Here is a 23,702-nt window from a genome sequence, read left to right on the forward strand (position 1 = left end):
AACTTAAATTTCTATACAAATTGACAAAATACAGTTTCACAAATAGAAACAATCATAGCATAGGAACATCATAGTAAATACAACTTATGAAATAGATGATTAACGATGCATATATGATTGTTGAAAGGCTTTTAAATACACAATTTTATGTTTAAAACAGGTACTCATCTTCATAAATTATCAGCTTGTTTAACAAGTCGAGTATATCCAATGAATAGTATCAACGTACATAAATCGTGTAAATACGTTCGGGTTATAGACACTAAACAAACAGTTCAATATTCAAAAATACCATTTTCCATTGTATTTTGCAGCATAGTTGGTAATCAAGAAATGTTATCAAAATGTTTTATATAGAATACTTTATTAATCCAATTATATATATATATAATATTAATGTGAAAGCAAAATATCAAATAATTGATTAATTAATTAAAATTCAAGAAATAGCATCAATGATTTACCATTATCATAACATGTACAAAACGCTGATTACAGGTAGTGACATATAAATACATTGTTAATGTTGTATGTCTCTGTTAAGGTAGCGAAATGCACAGATTAACAATTAGCAACTTACATTGCTCTGAGTCAGTTGCAATTGGTATGGTCAAAACTCCTCCCAATTGGACAAACACTGTTAATGATATCAGTAGTTTAAAAACACATTGCATGTGCTTTTATTCAATTTGGATTTTATTCTTTTAGTTCATAAAACAATGCATTTTGTTTTATACTTTTCACAAAAATTAAGTTAAACATGTATACATGACATGATCAGTTGTACAGCCTAGATGATTCATATTGGGGGTTTCTAGAATTATAATTTAATACAATGAATATAAGGTGTTTTACACAAACTATTTTTTTTTTTTTTTTTTGTAGATTCTATTTGTGGTTTGGTTTTAAAGAATTCATTTTCAAAAACTCTCCTCAAGAAAATCTTATATTATCATTAACATCAGAAGCATTGACTGTACAATTGCATTTGTTTAATGCTTTTTCACGTTTGTTTTGATTCAATCTATAACTTCAAATAGATTTCTTGTTTTTCTCTTCTCTGGCAGCTCTTATATATAAATATTTTTATTTGGAATTCATTATCTTTATTTTTTCTTTAACGGATAATCCACCTCTTTTTCCATGACTGTAATTTTAAAAGCTAGTCCGTGGTCATGAAGCTATCAAATGATTCCACTGATTAACCCCATAGCACTGCACACATCATTTTATCTTATCTTATCTTGTATTCTTATTTTTTGTATTCTCAGCCTTGTTTTTTTAATATTTTAAATATACATGTTGAACATGTCAATAGATATAAATTTTATATGATGTGAACTTGAAGTGCATTGTTCTTTTAAATTCTTGCTAACGATGACGAATAAATTAGCATATCCGTCATTGAAAGCTATAAAAGGTCCCGAATAAATAAATGTAAACTAATTCCAACAAGAAAACCAATTAGGCGATATAACATTTTATCCACAAGATCGTTTTGGTGGTAGAGAAGATGTTCATTTGACCATAATTCAAAGACCAATGCACTTTAAGTCCACGTCACAAGATACAAAATGTATATCTCTTGATATATTCGACATGTATATTTTAAAATATTTAAAAAAAAAAAACAAGGCTTAGAAGGTATAGGGGTAAATTCAGTAACAAATATTCTATTGATTTTAATGCTAATCTATGTCTTGAACTAAATTTATACCTGATTTACCTTTAGAAATTAGAAGCATTCGTATATCATTTTTGAAACAATAAAAACATGGGGTCATGCGGCATTTTGGGGCATTCACATGGCCTTGTTTACAAACACTGTAGGTTCGCACTTAATTCCTTTACTGAACCCATTACTTTTCAACCCTGTAGTAAATAAAATTAGTACATTCAGCATTTATTTATTTTTTTTAACTCTAGTTTTGATCCATCTATCAAAAAATATTTATTACAAACATTATCTTCCAATCAGAAGAGCACATGACTTCAGTTTTATACAGAAAGCTCTCCCCCAAATAGGCGGTTCCTGATGACCTATATTTGTTTACTGAATTTATCCTTCTTTGGGACTTTTTTTTCTTCTTTTCGTACTTTTTTGTATTAATCATGTAATGTATCTAATTTTCAAGTTCCAGTTTCAATACAACATTCATAAATGCTGAATTAGTGAAGAAAGAGGAAAATTTATACTACATCCCATACTGCGGCCAATGTATATTTGGTATATAAAGTTCCACATTGACAACGAATTTTTTAGTGTTATTACTTCACTACAACTAATGAATTTCATTTTGTTACAGACATATCAATAACTTGTGTTTAGAATAGAACGTTTGGCTTGCCTTTAATAAAATAAAAATGGCAGAACCAGCTCAGACAAGATACACCAGATGTCGATATGCTGTAGGGGATGTTTTGACTGATATAATGAGGGAATACATGATGCACTCAAAAATTCCGTTAACTGTAATATATAAAAAAATAATGGGAGATGACAACTTTAGAAAAAAACTTAAACAGCGGGAAATTGGACAAATTCAAACACTAGAATCACTTGGATTTGCTGATTGTGATATCAGGTTAATGTTCAAGATTGCTAGATACCACAAGTTTGCAATTATAATTCTAGACGATCCTTCACATGGTTGGAAATCATTTCCACTTGAAACAGACAATACGTTTTGTGATAATATTCTGCGCATTAAAAACTACAGGAATGAAATAACCCATAGTCCTAGCACAGCCTTATCAGAGAACGAATTTAACAGAAATTTTAAAATGTATATAGACATTGGCAGAAGAGCTGATGAGCATTTAAGTAAGAACAATAACCATTTCACACATCGGATTGAAAACTACAAAACCTTTCATTCATTCATTCATATCTTTAATTCCTCATAAATGAGATTCAATGAACATATAATTAATGAATATAAGTAAACGTCATAATTACACACAAAATATTAGTATAAGAGCAAAATATAAAGTAAATACACAAAAGATAAATGACTGTTTATACAAGCAATATTTAAAATACTGATGCAGTGACACATCATGTATTGGCACATCTAATAACACTGTCTAAGAGATCGACTATATTCTGCTACACACTGGATAACATGTGCATGACACAGCTTGAGAAACTGAACCGATTCATCTATGTTTGAAAAAATTGTCAGTGGTTTTCGACCGAGTAACATTTGAAACAGGATTTCGTCGTCATACATGCTTAATTCACAGTAAAGCTGCACTGGAAAATTGTCAACTAAAATGTCCCACCAGACTTCGCGCTGTGCATTAGTACTTGGGCAATTGCAACACGCGTGTACATAAACATCTTTAAAATTCATTGTACATATATCACATGTATTACTTGTTGTATTTGGTATTTCAGTTAGTAATTTAGTGATTAAAAGGGAATTTTTAATCTCCTTAAAAGAATTTGAGTATTTCCAAAATTCCGTAATAGTCACTGACGTGTGAATATTCCTGAAACGTGTGAAATTGTCATCAGAATTAACACGGTTTAACCAATTGTTTAACTGTATACTATCAACTGCGCTATAAACGATAGACTTCCAAATTTGTTTTGATGGGAATGTTCCCTCTTCAATATAGTCAAGAAGGTAACTAATAAGTCCATACTGTTTTAAAATGTCAACGATATCAGGAATAAATCCGTAGTGTTTCCTTTGAGAGTCTACAAAGAAAGTAAACAATCTGGTGAGAAATATTCTCTTAGAAAGAGAGGAAATGTCTAAGATACACAGTTTTTGTAGGAATATGAGTTTTCTTTTGTCAATATATCCTGTAATTGGATGAATACCAAGAATACTTTCGCACATATCAGATCGAGTCGACGTTTTCAAGTTGAGAATATGTTTCACTATAAAATGTTGAAACCGGTTTAAAGTAGCTTTGTCATAAGATTTCATGTTATTCCACATCTCACACCCGTATAAAACACTGGGTAGTATCACAGTTTTATATAGTTTGAGTAATACACACGGATTCGTTGCGTTTGTCTTTATACCATTCAACGCAAAGTATGCGTTTCTGCCTTTTCTGCATGAACTTTCAGTTCTTTGATTTGATTTAAATCGAGAGTTTAGTTCTATACCTAAGTGCAGATAGTTATTTGCTATCGGGATACGTTCATTACCAATTAACCATGGAAAATTGACATTGATCTCTCTTGTATTTACAGAAAATTGAATAATACACGACTTATTTGCATTAAAACGAAAACGCCATGTCTTTGAATATTGGTTACACACATTAAGCATACGTTGTAAGGCTACTGGAGATGTGGCAATACATGATATGTCATCTGCAAGAGCTGGTGCACAACAATTGATATTGAAAATACCTGTATTTGGATTAAATTTTTCCAGATCACAAATTAAATCATTTATAAATACTAAATACAATAAACCTGAGAGCACACCTCCTTGTCGTACACCTTCTAATACAGAGAAAAAATCTGATTGACATTGATTGACCGTTATATGTATACACTATTAGTCTTTTAAACTTTTCAACAGAAAATTCATATTGCTAGGTACTATTCGCATCTGAATTTTCATAATTGTTAACGTCATTCTGCAGGCAATGATACTCGTTTTCGATCGCGTCCTTCGTTATAATATTGCGAATTGATGATATTTTGGATTTGAAAGACTGAACAGTAGATCCACGCACACATCTTGTTAATCCGTGAACAATGATACAAGTGGAAACAATTGCAGAAGAAACCAAATACAAGCGAGATTTAATACGTAGACAAGATGAAGAGAGGTATATAAAGAATATCGCTTTTTTAATAAGATCGTGAGCGTTTTGGATTAATAGTTTATAGTATAGTTAAAATGTGTATTTGCTAAGAACAACGGGTAGTAAAGAAAATTATGAATATATTGATTAATAAATAAAAATGTCCAAAACTGTTCTAAGGTCGAAATGACAGTTTGTATCATAGGATACAGCTGTCCAAACCTGTTATAGTGTAGAACTGTAAAAAAGAAAACAGTTTTAACGTTTATCAGCTTATGATACAGATTTTAGAACTAATCCTAACTGTATACATATTTTATTGGTCGGAAATTGTTCCAAAGGATAGAGTCGATACTAGCTTTATGTATACATTTTGGTTTTTATACATGCAAACGATTTCGTAATGATTTTAGTTTAAATTTCGTTTTTGTATATTGTTTTTTATTATTTGTATTCATTTCTTCCGCAGAACTAGTTGAATCAAATCCAAGACCGGATACTACCGTAAAGACGTATGCTACAAAAGAAACACAAACACAAATTGATGCCATTCGTGCCGAAGAGTTGTTTGAAGGTAAACCCTTTCTTTTCATTACTTTATTTTTAAATGTTCTCAATACTTAATAAGTATTATATAAGAAATATACTGAGGCTTGTAAATAACAATATATCAAACAACAATTGTACATCTTGAATTTAATGAAACGATTTCTAGCGGTGCTCAATTTCAAACCAAGATCAGGGAAAAAAATTCTGTTACATAGAGGTGATAACGGTAGAAACCAAACGTAATCTAGATAAGTTCATGGCAGATAATAAAAAAAAAACTATTGCAGGAAGCCCTATTGCAATTGGCAGAACTTTTTCATTCGATCAGTATAGCATGCCCTTGACTTTCAATGTTTTGCATTCTTTTGTTTTGTTAGTTGCAATCAATTTTTGATAACCCTATAGTTGTTTCATTGATTGGGATGAAAATTTGTAGACTAATACATGTATTTTTCCGTATTTGTCCTGTTATTGTTCCAAGATCTTATATATGTAAGATAACTTTAGCCCGAATGCAGATATCAATCAAGGGATAATAACAGGGCATATATAGGTAATGCATGCAACAATCAATTAATTACTTATGTGTGTGTACCAATAAATATTTATATGTTAACTTCGTGGTATTTTTGTTAATACTTTTATATTAGGTGCGATCTCATCTTTTAATAAAAATAAACAGGAACATTCCTATTTAGTCGGTATTCCTTTAATGTTCAATCATATTTTTTTAATAATATGACTCGGTATGAGACCAGATTCCCAAAAACAGACAGGAATCATGCCTACCTGTTTTGCCATAATATAAAATTACTTCATTAACGGACCAAGGACATAAAGTCATCAACAAATGATGAAATACATGACGTTATAATAAAATTGCTTTGTGACGACGTTATACTGTCAAAACATCATGGATTTTGTAAATACGACATGTGCAAAATCGATGATTCTTTTTTATCCAATATGTGATGAGTCGTATTACGTGACACTTTTGTGGGCATCTACCTTTTTTTCTTCTCAGGTGAATGAAGTAAATTGAATTGTTTAAAGACATGACATCACTTTTGTGTTTGACTCCATATAGTAATTTTGCCATAAAACCAGGTTCAACCCGCCATTTTTTCTAAAAATGTCTTTTACCAAGTCAGGAATATGGCAGAGATTATCTACGGTCCGTTTTTATGTATGTTGGCGTTTGCTTTTGTTGTAGGTCAGTGTTTCTGTTGTTTCGTTGGTTTTTTTTTTCTCTTATAGATGATGTGTTTCCCTCAGTTTAAGTTTGTTACCCGGATTTGTTTTTGCTTAATCGAATTATGACTATTGAACAGCGGTATACTAATGTTTCCTTTATTTATGCAGAAATAGTATATTTGTATCGATCTGATTTTAGCCCTTTTCAACTGAATTGTATAGTTTGTTCTTATGTTGTGCTGTAACACCACTGTCCCTGGTTAGGGGAGGGTTGCGCGCTAACAAACATGTTAAAACCCGCCACATTCTTTATGTGCCAGTACCAAGTCAGGAACCTGTTGTTAAGTGGTTGTCGTTGGATCATGTTTGTCATATTTGTTTTTCGTTAATTATTCTGTTATAAATTAGGCCGTTCATTTTCTCAATTGAATTGTTTCATATTTTTCATGTCGGGGCCTTTAATAGCCGACACTACGGTATCGGTTTTTTCTCATTATTGAAAGCCGTACGGTTTCCCATAACTGCGTACATCCATTTCATTTGAATTCTGGTTGATAGTTATCTCATTGGTAATCATACCAGATCTCCTTTTTTTATGTAGTGTTGTGCTAACCATTCCTTACTTCCAATATTTTATGAAACTTAACTGTCCTCTTGGTATTTGTCGTCTCTTTATTTCAAATGTAATCATACATGTTGTGTCAAATAGCGGATATGTGTAAAATTGGAGAAAAGGTCATTCCAAATTCTACGATATATGTTTTTTTCCAAATGAAGAATTAATAACTAATCTGAAAAATCTTATACACTGGCATTCATTGCTCTGCAGAGTCTCTTATCCACTGGTCCTAGGCAGATTAAAATTTCCTGCAGTTGATCATTTGAATGAAACCAATCGATTTAAATTCATTTTGTTGTTGGTAGGTTGTCTTCAGAAATCAAAAGTGAATAAATAAGGGGGAAGTTTTAGTAAAATAAAGTTAACAGTCGATTTGATTTCATCAAACACTGCACATAATTGCATTTAATAAAGATTTAATAAATTTTATCTCCTTCTGACATTTACAGAAACAAGTTCAGCAAAAATCACAGTGTCAGGAATAGAAAATGCGGCTAAAAAAGCGAAACAGCTGAATGATCAAAAAGATAATTTTAAAACGGACTATATAGAGATGAAAAAGGCCACAGATGGGAGTCTGGTATTGTTTTTGATGATTAATAACAGACTATTTAAAGATGATAATATCATGGAAATTGAACTGGAACGTTTTGTCAAGAATTTGTTTGTAACTGCAGATTTACAATGTATCCAAAATCATCAATGTAACATTGTTTTAGAACTAGAGGATGGTAAGTAAATGATATTTATACAGTTGAACCTGATTTGAAAGTCACTTCTATTTACTTCTTTCAAACGGGAATGCGTATTGTTAGGTCACCCTCTGCTTGACTAGCTGGACGTCATGTGAACAACAATCAATCGGTCGTTTCCCGATGTTGTAACTCATATGTATTTTGAACCTCAATTAAAGATCACTTATCTTACATTTGATATAGGTTTAACAGTGTAAGTTAATCGAACAATATTATAATACGCAGTTCTTGTATATACAAAATACAATAACAGAAGCTATGTCTGAGAAAATATCCTATAAAAATAAATAAATGTAATAAGTGTATGACAAACAACCCAACCGAAAATTAAAAAAGAAAAAAAAATTGTCAGCAAAACAAATATCTGCTTATGATAGATGACCACGTACCCCGCCATAATCCGGAACTGATTTCAAGATTCAAAAGTGGCTGTTCTATTTACGACGTCTGCCGTTATACTTCTGTTTGAAGGTTGATTAAATATTGCTGGTGACAAGGCCTCACATAAAAGCGGCTTAATAAAATATCTCTAATATGATCCGAAAAGTGAAACTGATTATATTTGAATAGGAAGTGGCATCTGCAATTGTGTTTGATATCAAATAAGCAATCACTGCTTCTCACATGTTACGTTCCTAACTCTGAAATACATCGACAACATCATGTGTCATGAGTACGCTAATGGGGATACTGTTAAGGCTGAATATTTGACCAGACTTAACTCAAAAGATGTATGTGGCTCAAAATTCGTATTCCTTTTATTTCGCAACCAAACTTTCCAGATTTCATGTTCATTTATTACAAGTTAAATATTCATAAGATATAAGAAGATGTAGTTTGAGTGCCAATGAGACAACTCTCCATCCAAGTCACAATTTTTATAGGTCAAAGTACGTTTCATCACGGAACCTTGACTCACACCGAACAACAAGCTATAAAGGGCCCCAAAAAGACTAGTGTTAAACAATTCAAACAGGAAAACCAACGGTCTAATCTATATAAAAACGAGAAACGAGAAACACTTATGAACCACACCACCAAACGACAACCACTGAACAACAGGCTCCTGACTTAAGACAAGTGCATAAAAATGCAGCGGGTTTGAACGTTTTAACAGGCGCAAACCTTCATCCTAACCTGAAACAATGGTATAACATTACAACATCAAAAGACACACAATAAAATATCAATTGAAATGGCTTAATTCCATCAAAAAGACAATACACAAAAACAAGTAAATATAAACTGAACGAATAAGTTGATCTATGACACAGTATAAATAAAAAAGATGTTTCAATGTCAAAAAGAAAACTTTAACATAGGACAAAATGGCGTTAAATAACGTAACGTACACAGGTTAATTTAAATATAATAATTTTGTTGTTAGGAGTACAGAAACATTTTTTACAAAATAAATCTGTTATTTATAGTACAAGTACAGAAAGAAAATTTGTTTTCGTCATACTAAATACTTATCAAAGGGGATACTTATTAGAAATAGTAAGACGACATATAACACAAAAAAAGTAATCATTGAACCATCACGAGTTGGTTGACCGTTATTATATAACTGTTTCACAGATGATAGCTGATATGTTCTTATGTCGTAACTACAATCCTGTGCCCTTTTCCCCGAATGAGACCTACCAAATTAGACTTATTACCGGGTGGTTACTAACATGAGCAACACGACGGGTGCCACATGTAGAGCAGGATCTGCTTACCCTTCCGGAGCACCTGAGATCACCCACCGTTTTTTGTTGGTTACGTGTTGCTCAGCCTTTAGTTTTCTTTGTTGTGTTTTGTTGGTCTTTTTCGTTTTAAGCCATGGTGTTGTCTATTTATTTTCGACTTTGAGTTTGAATGTTCCTTTGGTATCTTTCGTCTCTCTTATTTTGTGAAATGCTTGCCTGTTTTCTTTTATAGCCGATAACGATACAGAAGAATCGGAGAACGAAGACGATATTGTATTACATGTTGAAATAAAAAATGGAGCTTTCAAAACTGACGAGTCTCTATCACAAAATTTAGACCAATTCATTTCTAACGTCGTAACAAAAGCGAATGGCAAACCTGCTTCATGCCATAACGAAGTGACAGCGGTGTTAGATATTTCAAACAAAGGTGAATATATATAAATATATATTCAACTCCACTTAATATTACTTACTATGTTTACAAGAATTCTCATAGCTGCAATTAACATCTGACGTAAATTGACATGAAAGAATATATGATAAGAATAAAAATACTCGATTAAACCATTTTGGTATTTAAGAACAAAGGCAATAACGACAAATATTAAAAACTCCAACTTTTATCAGCAAACCTCAAAATTCGAGTTAAATTTTCAACTACACGTTTTGCTTGTAATCACTTTTATATTTACATGACTATTTCTCAAATTGCACATAAAAATGGTATTTGTCAAGACCTTTTCTGCTATCAGGATTCTCTTTATTCACTTTTGTCATTTAATTTGGGCTAGAATACCAACGATACCATGCTCCGTTGTTTAGTGGTCAACTTTTTTCTGATTTTTTTAGCGTTGAGATTATACCGTATAATATTGAAAACATTTATGACGAATTTATTTTATGCAGAAAGGAATTCTGAAGATTCAACTCAATGTGAAGAAAAATTAAAAGACGAAGCGAAAGGTATTGATTGTGATATACATCCATGATTCAATCAGAGAATATCAGTGATATCAATGCTGAGTATATAAAATAAAAAAAGTCGTTATTAATGTAACACTTATTGTTTTGGTGTTTTCTTTTGTTTCAGTCTAAAAAAAATCTCAATTTTAAATGCTTGATATAAAAAATCCTTGATAGATAGATATATAGAGGCTTTATTTTCTTAATACTAAATATAAGTTTACAGAGAAACATACAATATAAATACAAATACAAATACAATAGTTGCGGTGAAAAAATGCAGTACGATATTCGTAAAATAAAGTATAATATTATGATGGCATAATTTGATTGAATGCAAACATGACACATTGTATGGAGGAAATAAGTTGAAGACCAGTGGGTGATTTAATATTTAAAAGGGACAAATCTGTAAAGTTTATTTGCTAATTATGAACCAAACAACTATGTTATTTCTAATGTAATACAAATGTTTACAAGTTTGAGCTTTCTAAAAAGCTATGAACTGCTTCGCTCTATCATAATTTAAGGTAATATGTGTCCATGTGGTTGCTGATTTAGTATTGGAAATGTGGTATTTTTGGATATTGATTGATGTAAAATGGATTTACTTTAAGAGTGTGCGTTATACACTCATGCTTAAAATTTTCTTTACATGACTAGAAAATTAGAACAATTATAAATAGACACGAATCTTGAGGTGTGCCTCTCTGGAGGTGTGCCTATATTGTCAGAAGTTATAAAATACAGATAATGCATTTTGGTAAACATTGTATAGGATAAAATTGAGAATGGAAATGGGGAATGTGTCAAAGAGACAACAACCCGACCATAGAGCAGACAACAGCCGAAGGCCACCAATGGGTCTTCAATGCAGCGAGAAACTCCCGCACCCGGAGGCGTCCTTCAGCTGGCCCCTAAACAAATATGTATACTAGTTCAGTGATAATGGACGTCATACTAAACTCCAAATTATACACAAGAAACTAAAATTAAAAATGATACAAAACTAACAAAGGCCAGAGGCTCCTGACTTGGGACTGGCGCAAAAATGCGGCGGGGTTAAACATGTTTTTTGAGATCTCAACTCTCCCCCTATACCTCTAGCCAATGTAGAAAAAACAAACGTACAACAGTACGCACAGTAAAACTCAGTTTAAGAGAAGTCCGAGTCCGATGTCAGAATAGGAAACAAAAGAAAATAAACAAAAGGACAATAATACATAAATAACAACAGACTACTAGCAGTTACTGACATGCCAGCTCCAGACCTCAATTAAACTGATTGAAAGATTATGTCTTCATCATATGAATATCAGGCACAATCCCTCCTGTTAGGGGTTTAGTATTATACCATCATAAAATATATGAGACGAACATAACCCGTGTCATGCCAACAACTGGTTTTAGAATAAATATGTTTAATTCCGATGCAAAGACCCTATAAGTGAATCAATATTAAAGCCAAAATATGCAATCTTTAATGACCTGACAACAGTATCGTAACTATCTCCCTTCTTAATAAGTCTGGTTAAAGGTTTTTTTAGGAACATTCTTTAGCAAAGCAAATCGTGCATATTGCAGAGTAACAAAGCAAATAAATACGTATTAATAATTGATATTTTAATATTGAATATATTTGTGAAATATATGCATAATAAAACGAACATGAATTAATGACAGATGATCGGAACTGAAATACACATAGTTAATTTTCCGGCATTTGATGTCTTATCCTGGACGAGAAAAGTCTGTAATTCTTTATCTCATTTAAGCCAATAGCTGTTGCTGTATCTCAACCGCATCATAAAACAACCAATCAGAATGTATATGTGATAAGTAATTAATTCAAGATGGCGTGTATGTCGACTGAAACTAATAGCTCCGCACCGTGATGCGAAGCAAAAAGAATTAAGCAAGCTGATTTTAAGTAATGAAATGAATATTGAAAAGTATGATATTATCATCTTTCATGAGTTATTGATGAATATCCCTTTGTTAAATAAAGAGAGTCGTGTAGTATATTTCATACCATATTTATTTTATCTTATATCAGTGCAAAAAAGTCCAGTGAGGTATGAATTATAATTTTGATAAATATACTTGATGTTTGACAGCATCCGAAAACAACATACCAGATCACATGAAAGAAATCTCACAGTTTCTAATCAAAAATGAATTGCAACATTTAAAGGAGAAATTCGAAAGTGAAGAAATAACTATCCCAGCATTACTCCAGATGGATGACGTTGACTTAAAGGAAATTGGAATAAAAAAGGGACCAAGAGTTTTACTTTTAGCTAAAGCAAAAGAACTTCAAGAAAAATCAGGTATTATATTATATCTTCTAAATCAGGGTTTGTTGGATAAGTTCTTTTTTTAAACATAAGATAATTCATATATAAATGAAAGCTATAACATTTTTTTAATTTTATAATTTACTCTATTGTTATTTCATTGTCATGAAAATACACAAATAAACATTCTATAAAATAAATTTGACATACAGATTTCATAACACAGAGGTTTTAAAATTTAAAAGGGTTTACATTATAACATATATTGCGCTAAAAGTTGGCTACATGTTATTATTCAATACATGCATTTTTGTACCGAAAAAAAACTCATCATAGATAACAGGATTGAAATACTATATTTGCGCCTGACGCGCGTTTCGTCTTCAAAAGACTCATCAGTAACGCTCGAATTAAAAAATGTTAAAAGGCCAAAAAAAGTACGAAGTTGAAGAGCATTTAAGACCAAAAATTCCTAAAAGTTTTGCCAAATACAGCTAAGGTAATCTATTTAAAAAAATTCAAAGTTATGTAAACAGTTAATTTATAATTTTGACCACATCAATGATAACTCTTGTCAACACAGAAGTGCTGACAATTGGCTGGTGATACCCTCGGGGAATAAAAACTTCACCAGCAGTTTTAAATAAACTCATCATAGATACCATGATTGAAATTTTATATTTGCGCCAGACGCGCTTCGTCTACAAAAGGTTGTATTTATTTATTTTTTTAATATTTTGATAAATTTTTGTTAAACCCATTATTTGCCTTTATTTTGTATTAGCTGTTGATACGGAGTACCAATTTGAAGCTAAAATAGATGATGTTGACAAGTTTCTTAAATCGCTCAACCTTCAATACTTAGAAGACTGTTTCAAACGCCAAGATGTGACAATTAATGCACTGCGTGAGATGGATGCAGATGATTTGGTTTACATAGGTGTCGACGATATATTGACTAGAAGTAAAATTCTGGATGCTACAAAAGTTCTTAAACCATCCCAAGGTATAGTTTTCAAAGCATAAAACTTTTAAGAACATATATGAATATATATAACTCTTTTCTTCACTCATGTTACATGTGTTACTTAAAAATGTTAAAGGTAAAAAATTATTTCTTCACAAAATGAGTGCCTCCAAATTTTTGAGCAATGATTATTTAGTTTTAATAAATCCTTATATGTATATCAATCTATTTGTTTTTACCTTTCGTATAAAATTGCATAACTTTTTGTGAACTCATTTATCAATTTGAGTTTTAGTTTTTCTTACAGCTTTCAAAAAAAATTTGGGTTATTTTTGTACTCAGAGGGCACTCATTCCGAATGTCAAACTTTAAAGGGAACCTGGAGGACTACACATTAAGAGCACAATTGAAAGAGATACAATGAAACTGTTATGCATACGGATTCAAACAACAACAAAAATAATTGTTTTATATTTAATGCTAAGAAAAAAAAGATATATATGTATTAGATTACAAAGGCCAACGTTCACTTTTGGCAAAATATGGGCTTGACATTTCATCTTTAAAATATAATAATACCAAATCTGCAGCATTTTGATTCTAAAATGGATCTGTTTCAAAAGTCGTAATGCTAGAAACGTTTAATGATTTGTTGTTAAAGTATCAAAATTCTATATATTTAACAGGACTGCTGTGTTGACATAAATTATTGACATGTTTGTAATTATTAATTAACTGGTTTTTTTTAAACTTCAAATTTTGGGAAATAATAAGGATTGTTTACCCTAGTATTAAATTACTCTAGCTCTCTAATGCAAAACTTTACGGCATTTTGGTCTTCAATGTTTTTCAACTTTCTTTAATTCGGGCATCACTGATGAGTCTTTCACAAACGAAACGCTCTTTTTTCTTAAGCTTAAAAAATATTTTTAAAAATATCATAGCTGAACAATACTAATTAACTGATCACAATAAATACCACCGGAATTCAAAAAAGTACATAAAAAATACCGAACTTCAAGTCAAATTCTAAAAGGGGAAGTCCGTAAAAAACAATCAAATGTTATCAATCAACGCAACAAGTGAAAACAACTGCCATATTCCTGACTTGGTAAAGGCATTTTCCGAAGAAAATGATGGTTTTTACCTGGTTTTATAGCTAGCTAAACCCCCCTCTTGTATAACAGATGTTAATAGTTTTGTTATATTGACAAAATTGGGTAAGCAACCCAAATATATGAGCTCCGTCGAATAGAAACAGACCTTATGCAAGTGCACGTATACATGTACATGTGTAAGACTGATATATTTTGGAACATTCAAATACGAAATAAAAGATGATTGTCTGTCTGTATGTTGCAATTGGGTTCTTTTATTAATTTAATTTTCAAACAGTTACATATTTTGCATAGAGATTTTTTTAACCCAAAATAAGTTAACAGACGCATTGATATTCATCTGCATAAGGCCGATTTCTATCCGACGCGGCTCATATGTCTTCCAAAATAATTTACTTGTAGATTTAAAAAAAGGAAACATATTTTACATTATTGTAGTACATGTAATACAAGCGTTTCTAAGACATGTTGACCACTGGTCTTTTTCAGTTTCTCTGTAGTGTTTCGAAACTATATAGACGATATGTCACTTTACATTTCTATATTTCAGCTCTTGTGTTTTTTTTTATATATGAATAGAAATGGAAGAAAATGATACCAGCGACTTATCAAAATTTCTGCACGGAATTGGACTTCAGAAATTAACAACAAAGTTTGAAGACGAAGAGATTTCGATTGAAGCATTGATAAGAATGACAGATGAAGACCTCAAAGAAATTGATATTAAAAAGAAAGGTCCAAGAGTGCTGCTTTTGAAGTCTGCAAACAAAGTGAAGATGCTGCGACGTAATATTTTTTCTTCTTGGGTCAAATAATTATTATTACTCCACTTTCTTTAACTCATCATCTTGTTATTTCCTGCTTCTTTTTTATCAATACGTTCTTTTGCTTTGTATATTTACAAATTAGTAGTTTTTAGCAAATACAAGTTGAAAAACACTAAAAGAAACTTAATATTGAGCAACACGAACCCCACCTAAAAGTAAAAATGTTCTAGGAAATCAGGAAGGATAGGCGGTTCCTGTCCTGTCCAAAAAGTGGGATCTATAGTATTGCTAATGCAAGTATAAATCTGTTGAAAAGTGCAGTCGAAAAATTTCAAAGAGTACACTGTGTGGTTAAGCTGTAAAAGGTGTCTGTGGTTTTAGGATATATATAAAATAGGAAATGTTGTATGATTGTCATGAGACAACTATCCACCAAAGTTCAAATAAAGTGGATGTAAGCAATTGTAGGCACCGTACGGTCTTCAATAATGAGAAAACCCATATGTTCATTTCAAAATGATAGGAATGCTCTAAATCTTTGAACATAACACACCAATGATTAGTCTTTCAATGTAAGTGTCATTGTTATCTTAAAGCAAGATTTGATCTACAACATTTACAAACTGAAGCTTACTCTCATGTAATTTTGTGTTTCCTTATTTTATTTTATGTTTTTAAAGCATCATTCCGATGGTTGGAATAAATCAAAATATTTCTGTCTGAATAAAAAGACGTGTTCGAAAGCTTCCATGAGACAGCAAGCAAACAATATAGATAACCCGAAAGAAATTCAGAAGTCAATATACAGGCTTAAACAATAAATAATTACATATGCGTATGCCAAATTATATCATGTATAAATCGTTCAAACGTTAACGTGATAGAAACTAGTGAGTTAATTCTGCATGTTCCAACTAAAACTCCCCTGTAAATACTTTAAGCATAGAAAGATAAATAAGACAACAACTGACTACTGACCAGGATAGCGCCCTTGCATTGGACTCAAAAAAAGTCACAAGGGTTGAATGGACGTAACACATTATATTGTTTATTGCGTTCGAATTTCGAAAGTAAAAACCGCAGTATGATGATAAAAAAGCCAAAATAAACATTTAAAGGATAAATCCTCACCAAACAGTATGTTCAATATTATTTCTTTGATGAGTATATTCTTTTTATTTCTTATGCATACTGAGTCTTCCAATTTTGAAACTATCCTAGAATCTAAACATATACTTTTATTATACACAAACGCATATGGTAGAAAAGACTAATATTAAAATTGGACAACAGCTGAAGAAAGGGGAATATGAAAACCAGCAAACGATTGAAAAAGAAGTTGAAAAGGTAATGGTCGCACCAGCTTCATCAGATAAATATTTTTGTACTATATAAATCAGAGAACGATAAAAATCCACAAACTGTCCAAAATCTTGACAGCTTTTAAAACCATTTATAAACCGAGATAATTCATTTGCAATGTTGTCTTTGTCTCTAGAAAACGGTAGTAGAAGAGATAGTATTCTTGAAACTTTCTTTCACTGAATTGAGGGATTATCATCAAAACGTTTACTTCTATAACAAAACATGATAGAAAAGCAATAAAGTTGAAGAATAAATGTTTGAATAATGCAATTGAATAGAATGTGAAATAACTCCTATATTTTTTTTTTTTTGCACCTCAAACCTCTTTTTGGTGAGAAACGGTCCTCATTCTGAGCGTACAAGTAGCGGAATATCCTTAAGCTTGAGAGTTTCCATTCGTATGAAGTCATGTTTGACGTGACGTTTATGTGCCTGGATCTTTATTGAATTTCTCGGAATTTTGTTTCTTTTTTACTTTTAGACATCATTCAACATTTTGATGTATTGATTATTTTTGTTTTATTCTATATCCGCTAAGTATAGATATATCGAGATTTTTATCACGCTGTTGTGTATAAAGCAAAGGCAGCACGTCAGATTAAAAGTAACATTCATATCACCAATCACACTAAAATCTGTATTTGTATAAAATCACATGTAGGCAACTAAAAGTATTTATATCCCGTTATAAAATGTGTTTATGTATTTTAAGAACATGGACGAAGTTCGTACTTTACTCAAAGAAATTAAACTAGAGGAACTTTATAGTTTATTTGAAAAAGAAGAGATAACACTGCAAGAATTATTTGAAATGGGGCATGAAGAACTCAACAGTATTGGAATAAAACAGTTCGGCCGTAGACAGAGAATAATGACTGCTGTTAGGAAAAGGGAAGGTAAAAATATTTATTAATATCAATACTATATGTTGTTATGTATGCGGTAGCTTCTTTTTTAATATAGTTCAGCAAGTTTTAAAAAATCCATTTCCATTTTCAAAATTAGAGTTTAGAAATTGAAATAACTGCACTAATTTGTTGAGCATAATTCATTGACAAAGTAGCCCAACGACGAAAAAACTAAAAATTATGAAGAAGTTTAAATGCAATCTTCAACAATTGACAGTAGTTTTATCAAAATTTAAAGTTAATAATCGTCTTAAGTTTATACAAAAATGTGAATAAATGAAACAGAAACTATAACGAATCTGCCACCAACACAAATATTTCCAAATACTAATAAACAAATGGAAACATCAAATATATGACATGAGACATCAACAGGTCTAGATCCGACGTCAATTCAATAGCTGCCATGCAAACTGAACCACATAAGTAAAATAATAAACCCTAAGTCGAAAACGAACTGACAATATCATGTCAAAAAGTAGAAAAACGACCAAAGACAAACAACATTCTATAAAAAACAACATAGAAAAAAAATACTAAGCAAGATGAATACCACCAAAAACTGAGGATGATCTCAGATTCTCAGGAATGGTAATCATATTCTATCAACAGGTGGCATACGTATTGAAGTGTAAAAAACCATTATACGTGTTGATAAATACCACAAGATTAATAATGTAAATTCCTTTGCATATCAACTGTCTTTAGTTACATATGAACAACATTGATCTGACAATGAAAAATTTTTAAAAAAATCACTTGCTTTTGGCAAATCAAAATTAAGATATCTTACATACAGAGTAACTAATATACTTATTTATTGATTTACTTACAAAAGATTCACTATTTGACGATCAAAGTGTAGAAGAATATGCATCAATAGATGATATTCAGCATCTCAGACATGATGAAACGTCATCTAGGGATCTGCCACCAGTACCTCCGCGTCAATTTATCCAGGAACTAGATAACCATCAAGGCAGTGAAAAGATAAAAGAACGCTCAAAATATCAGGTTTGTTTAATCAATCCCTTATGTTGAATCATATGTATTATAATTCAAGAAAAACACAAAACATATTGCGTTGTCTTTTCTTCCACATAAAATTGCTTTTGTACATTCTATCAGATACAATAATCCCAATAACATACTAAAGCCGGATTTCTGTATTTGCTTATGAATATTTCTTAACTTTTAAAAGAACGTCTTGCCAAAATTTAAGAAATCATAGAACGCGACTTATATTTATAATATTCTACGTTATAACTACGGTAGTTAACAACTTTACTGACAAATGCTATAAACATGATAAAATTGAACGAGAAAATATCAGTCAAATGTAATTTGTAACTTGTAAATTTTCAAGTTATGTTTATTTGTATTTTAGACATTGCCGCATCCTGGTTTTGGATATGAACGGATTCGATCACTAAGTTATCAAGTGAGGTTTTTGTTAACAATTATGGTCCAACTTATAAACTTATGTGAACATAACGGGCGGATTATACAATGCGGGAAACATTTAATCTGAAATCATTATTCTCTTGTCTGTCACTCCTTTAAAATATGAGACTCCGTAAATCAAATTATTTTTATTCTATATCAAATAAAGGCAACAGTGGTGTACCGCTGTTCAATAGTCATAATTCGATTAAGCAAAAACAAATCCGGGTAACAAACTAAAACCGAGGGAAACACATCATCTATAAAAACAAATTGCGTTATTGCTATGTACATACATGAAAAGTTACAAAGGAACACAGTTCCTGAAATAAAAATAGACAAAGAAGAAAATTACCACATGTTGTAGTTTTTAAAATTAAGGTGCAATTTATCCAAAAAAACAATAAAGAACAAGGGACCTGCCGACCAAATCCTATGATTTTTAGTAATCACTTTTTTCTGTCTGTTCTTTATCACTTCTTTGTTGCACCATTAGACAGGATTGTCTCAACCAACTTTCATAACATTTATACAAATTGTTTGAACCTAAAATAAGTAAGACCACTTTCGATTTTCGTAAAAATTGATAAATTAAATAAAACTTAAAATAATCGCAATTCTGATAAAATGATTTTCTAAATAAATTAAGAAATTATTTAGAATCTAATGTTTCAACTCCAATCAAAGTTTACCTTATATGATTTTTGTCATTACTGTTCGGCCTTTTTTGTTCATTTATCTCCTCACTTGTTTCTTTATATATACATCCTTGGCTTTCATGTTTTTTCTTTCAGCGGTCCTCAATAAATATAAAAAAGAAGATGTGGTATGATTGCCAATGAGACAACTCTCCACAAGATACCAAAATGACACAAAAATTAACAACTATAGGTCACCGTACGGCCTTCAACAATGAGCAAAGCCCATACCGCATAGTCAGCTATAAAAGGCCCCGAAAAAGGTTATTTGGAAAATGCATCGAACGCATACATTTTATACAGTGCTATTATTATTTTTTTTAATTAAGATTGAAACAAAAATTGATTGAAAGGTAAATTATGCTACTCCAATTTGATTACTGGTATTTACTTCGTTGTAAATCAAATTATGACCTAAAAATTGTGGTAAAATATACTGTGTTTTCATTCAAAATATTGAGAAATATTTTCTTTGCTAGGATATTTACGAACAGTAATACACTGGTATAATATGCTTTAGTTTTTTCCTGGTTTCAGAAATTTATTGTTTTAGTATAAGTTTGAGGAAAATTGCCATAAAAAACATAGCCTTAGTTGAAAAAAGACACATTTTTAAAAACATATTCTTTGCAAGAATGCTAACGAAAATATACGAACAGTGTTTAATTGAAAATTTGGAAGTGAAAAGTAAAATAACAAAAATACCGAACTCAAATGAAAATTCAAAACGGAAAGTCCTTTATCAAATGGCAAAATGAAAAACTCAAACACATCAAACGAATGGAAACAACTGTCATATTCCTGACTTGGTACAGACATCTCCTTATGTAGGAAATGGTGGAATGATATAAATAAGAAGATGTGGTATGAGTGCCAATGAGACAACTCTCCATCCAAGTCACAATGTATAAAAAGTTAACAATTATAGGTCAAAGTACGTCCTACAACCCGGAGCCTTGGCTCACACCGAACAGCAAACTTTATAGGGCCCCAAAATGACTAGTGTAAAACAATTCATACAGGAAAACCAACGTTCTAATCTATATAAAAAACGAGAAACGGGAAACAACTATGAACCAAACCAACAAACGACAACCACAGAACAACAGGCGCCTGGTTTAAACCTGGTTATATTGCTAGCTAAAACTCTCACTTTCATGACAGCCGCATAAAATTCCATTATATTGACAACAATATGTCAGAAAAACAAACAGACATAATAGGTGAAAATGTCAAAAATTGGGGTACAGTAGTCAACATTGTGATATAATCTTAATCACTTTAAAAAAACGACAAAGTCAAAAAAGAAAAACAAAATGGCATATAGACACCCTAAAGACAAAGCACATAAGCAAAAATGAAAGACAAGAAGACAAAAACCCATTGATTAATCGACGCAAGACAATGTTTGATTGAACAATATAATCAAGTTTGTCATTTAATCCCCGACTGATGCGTTTAGAGATAGCTATCATATCCCTTAAAGCAATAACAGAAATTCAGTCAAATTGCATTATGATCTTTTTTTGGTAAAACTACTATTTTCCAGGTATTTGGTAATAAAACCTGACAAAAATATACCTAATCTACAAAATATGCATGGTATTTTGTTTCCTAATAGCATGTTTCTCACATAAATCATTTTGATGCACATGTCCCGATCTCTCTCGGTCTCGCAACCACCCAATATGCCCGTTATGGATCTGAATATGGATTGGAACAGACATTGTTATACTTACTTTATTAAGAATATATACAGATATATATTGCTTTAGATATCAAATTTTGATAATTCTATTCTTCTCTTCATTCGCCGAAATAGGATCTTGCAACAGACACTCAGATGGCTCAGTCGGCTCTCTCAAAAACTGTAAGTTTTATTATTATATACATATATTTATGTTAAGGAAATAGCCGGTTTGTTTGGCTTCTAACTTCGGCTATACTTACTTTTTGTACATTTGGTTTTATCAGGTCTTCAATTTTTTAATAAGTTGTGGATTGTTAAATATTTTCAAATACATTTATGTTCTTTATCTCGTTAAAACATTAACGGTACAACCGTAACTTTTAATAAACGTTGAAGACCTGAAGAGTAAAGATCCAAAAAGGACCTAAATTATAGCAAAATCCGGACAAGGAATTAGAGCTTTGCATGAGGGATATACACTCCTTAGTTTATAATTATTTGCACTATTTTATTACAGCAAATTTCAACCAAAACATTATCCGTATTTTTATGTCAGTACTAAATTACTGGCTACTGGGCAGGTGCAACCCTCGCGGACTGACAGTCCACCAGCTGAAATATCGACCCGGTGGTGGTAATAACATTTATAGTACCAATTTTACTCTACCAGATGCGCATTTCGTCAATAAAAGGCTTCAGTGATACTCGAGGCCAAAATATTAAAAAGAACAAAACAATGCTTAAATAAATGTTCAAGACACATCACAATAAAAAGTACATAAAGGATAGCATAATCCGGACAAGGAATGAGAGCTTTGCACGAAGGAGATGCACTCCTTAATTTGAAATTATTTCCAAACTTTTATAGCAGCAAATTTCTAACAAACAGTATGCGTATTTTCATGATACGATTTTAACATTTGAGAATAAACAAAACACAAATAAACAGTAGCTATACTAATATGACTTGCAAATTGTATGAAAGATAATGCAAGTATTGTAAAATAGAAACTTGTCGGAGTTTCGTTTGAGTTAGCATTGTTTTTATCATATAGTTTCTCTGTACCTGGAACTGTAAATTTTAACTTTGGTATACTATCATTAAAATAATAATAAGAGGACTGGGCTAACTGCCGGTAGTCTCAGATCTGTACTTAAGGTCGTTTTTGTTGTGGGGATGTATAAATTCCCTGCATAGTGGTTTCTTGTGTTGTGCCATTACACCACAATTTCAGGATAGGGGGGGGGTTGGCGCCTTCAAACATGTATTTAAACCCGCCACATTCTGTATGTGCCTGTCCCAAGTCAGGAGCCTGTAATTCAGTAGTTGTCGTTTGTTGTTGTATATCGAATTTGTTTTTCGTACATCGTTTTGTACATAAATCAAGCCGATAATTTTTTCGTTTGAATTGTAAAACATTTTTCATTTCGGGGCTTTTTATAACTGACTATGCGATATTATTGGCCGTACGGTGACCAAAATTTAATTTGTTAACTTCTAGGAATTATATGCCACTGTCATACAATGTTTTAATGTTGTGTTTTTGTTGTCTCGTTGTTCTCCTCTTATATTTGATGCGTTTCCCTCAGTTTAAGTTTGTGACCCGGATTTGTTTTTATCTCTATCGATTTATGAGTTTCGAACAGCGGTATACTACTGTTGCCTTTATTTATCATACAAGCGAGGGGTTTAGCTAGCTATAAAAGAAGGTTTAATCCACCATTTTCTACGTTAGAAAATGTCTGTACCAAGTCAGGAATATGACAGTTGTTTTCCATTTGTTTGATGTATTTGAGCTTTTGATTTTGCCATTTGATAAGGGACTTTCCGATTAAAATTTTCCTAGGAGTTCGGTATTTTTGTTATTTTACTGTTTTCATTTAGTCTCTGGT

At 31.4% G+C, this 23,702-nt stretch overlaps 1 protein-coding gene across 1 annotated transcript in view; it reads left to right on the forward strand.

Moving 5' to 3' along the window:
- Nucleotides 1–5,254: 5,254 nt before the first annotated feature.
- LOC127706897 (uncharacterized) overlaps nucleotides 5,255–23,702 on the forward strand; it is a 35,318-nt gene continuing 16,870 nt past the window's right edge. The window contains exons 1-12 of the mRNA XM_052211623.1: nucleotides 5,255–5,353; nucleotides 7,591–7,872; nucleotides 9,823–10,020; nucleotides 10,500–10,556; nucleotides 12,674–12,886; nucleotides 13,638–13,859; nucleotides 15,518–15,724; nucleotides 16,970–17,052; nucleotides 17,783–17,966; nucleotides 18,817–18,992; nucleotides 19,366–19,419; nucleotides 21,942–21,989. Of these exons, the coding sequence (XP_052067583.1) occupies nucleotides 7,695–7,872; nucleotides 9,823–10,020; nucleotides 10,500–10,556; nucleotides 12,674–12,886; nucleotides 13,638–13,859; nucleotides 15,518–15,724; nucleotides 16,970–17,052; nucleotides 17,783–17,966; nucleotides 18,817–18,992; nucleotides 19,366–19,419; nucleotides 21,942–21,989 (1,620 nt within the window). The 5' untranslated portion in view covers nucleotides 5,255–5,353; nucleotides 7,591–7,694. The remainder of the gene's footprint in view (nucleotides 5,354–7,590; nucleotides 7,873–9,822; nucleotides 10,021–10,499; nucleotides 10,557–12,673; nucleotides 12,887–13,637; nucleotides 13,860–15,517; nucleotides 15,725–16,969; nucleotides 17,053–17,782; nucleotides 17,967–18,816; nucleotides 18,993–19,365; nucleotides 19,420–21,941; nucleotides 21,990–23,702) is intronic.

Source organism: Mytilus californianus, unplaced genomic scaffold (assembly GCF_021869535.1).
Source record: "Mytilus californianus isolate M0D057914Y unplaced genomic scaffold, xbMytCali1.0.p SCAF_6, whole genome shotgun sequence".
NCBI lineage: Eukaryota > Metazoa > Mollusca > Bivalvia > Mytilida > Mytilidae > Mytilus > Mytilus californianus.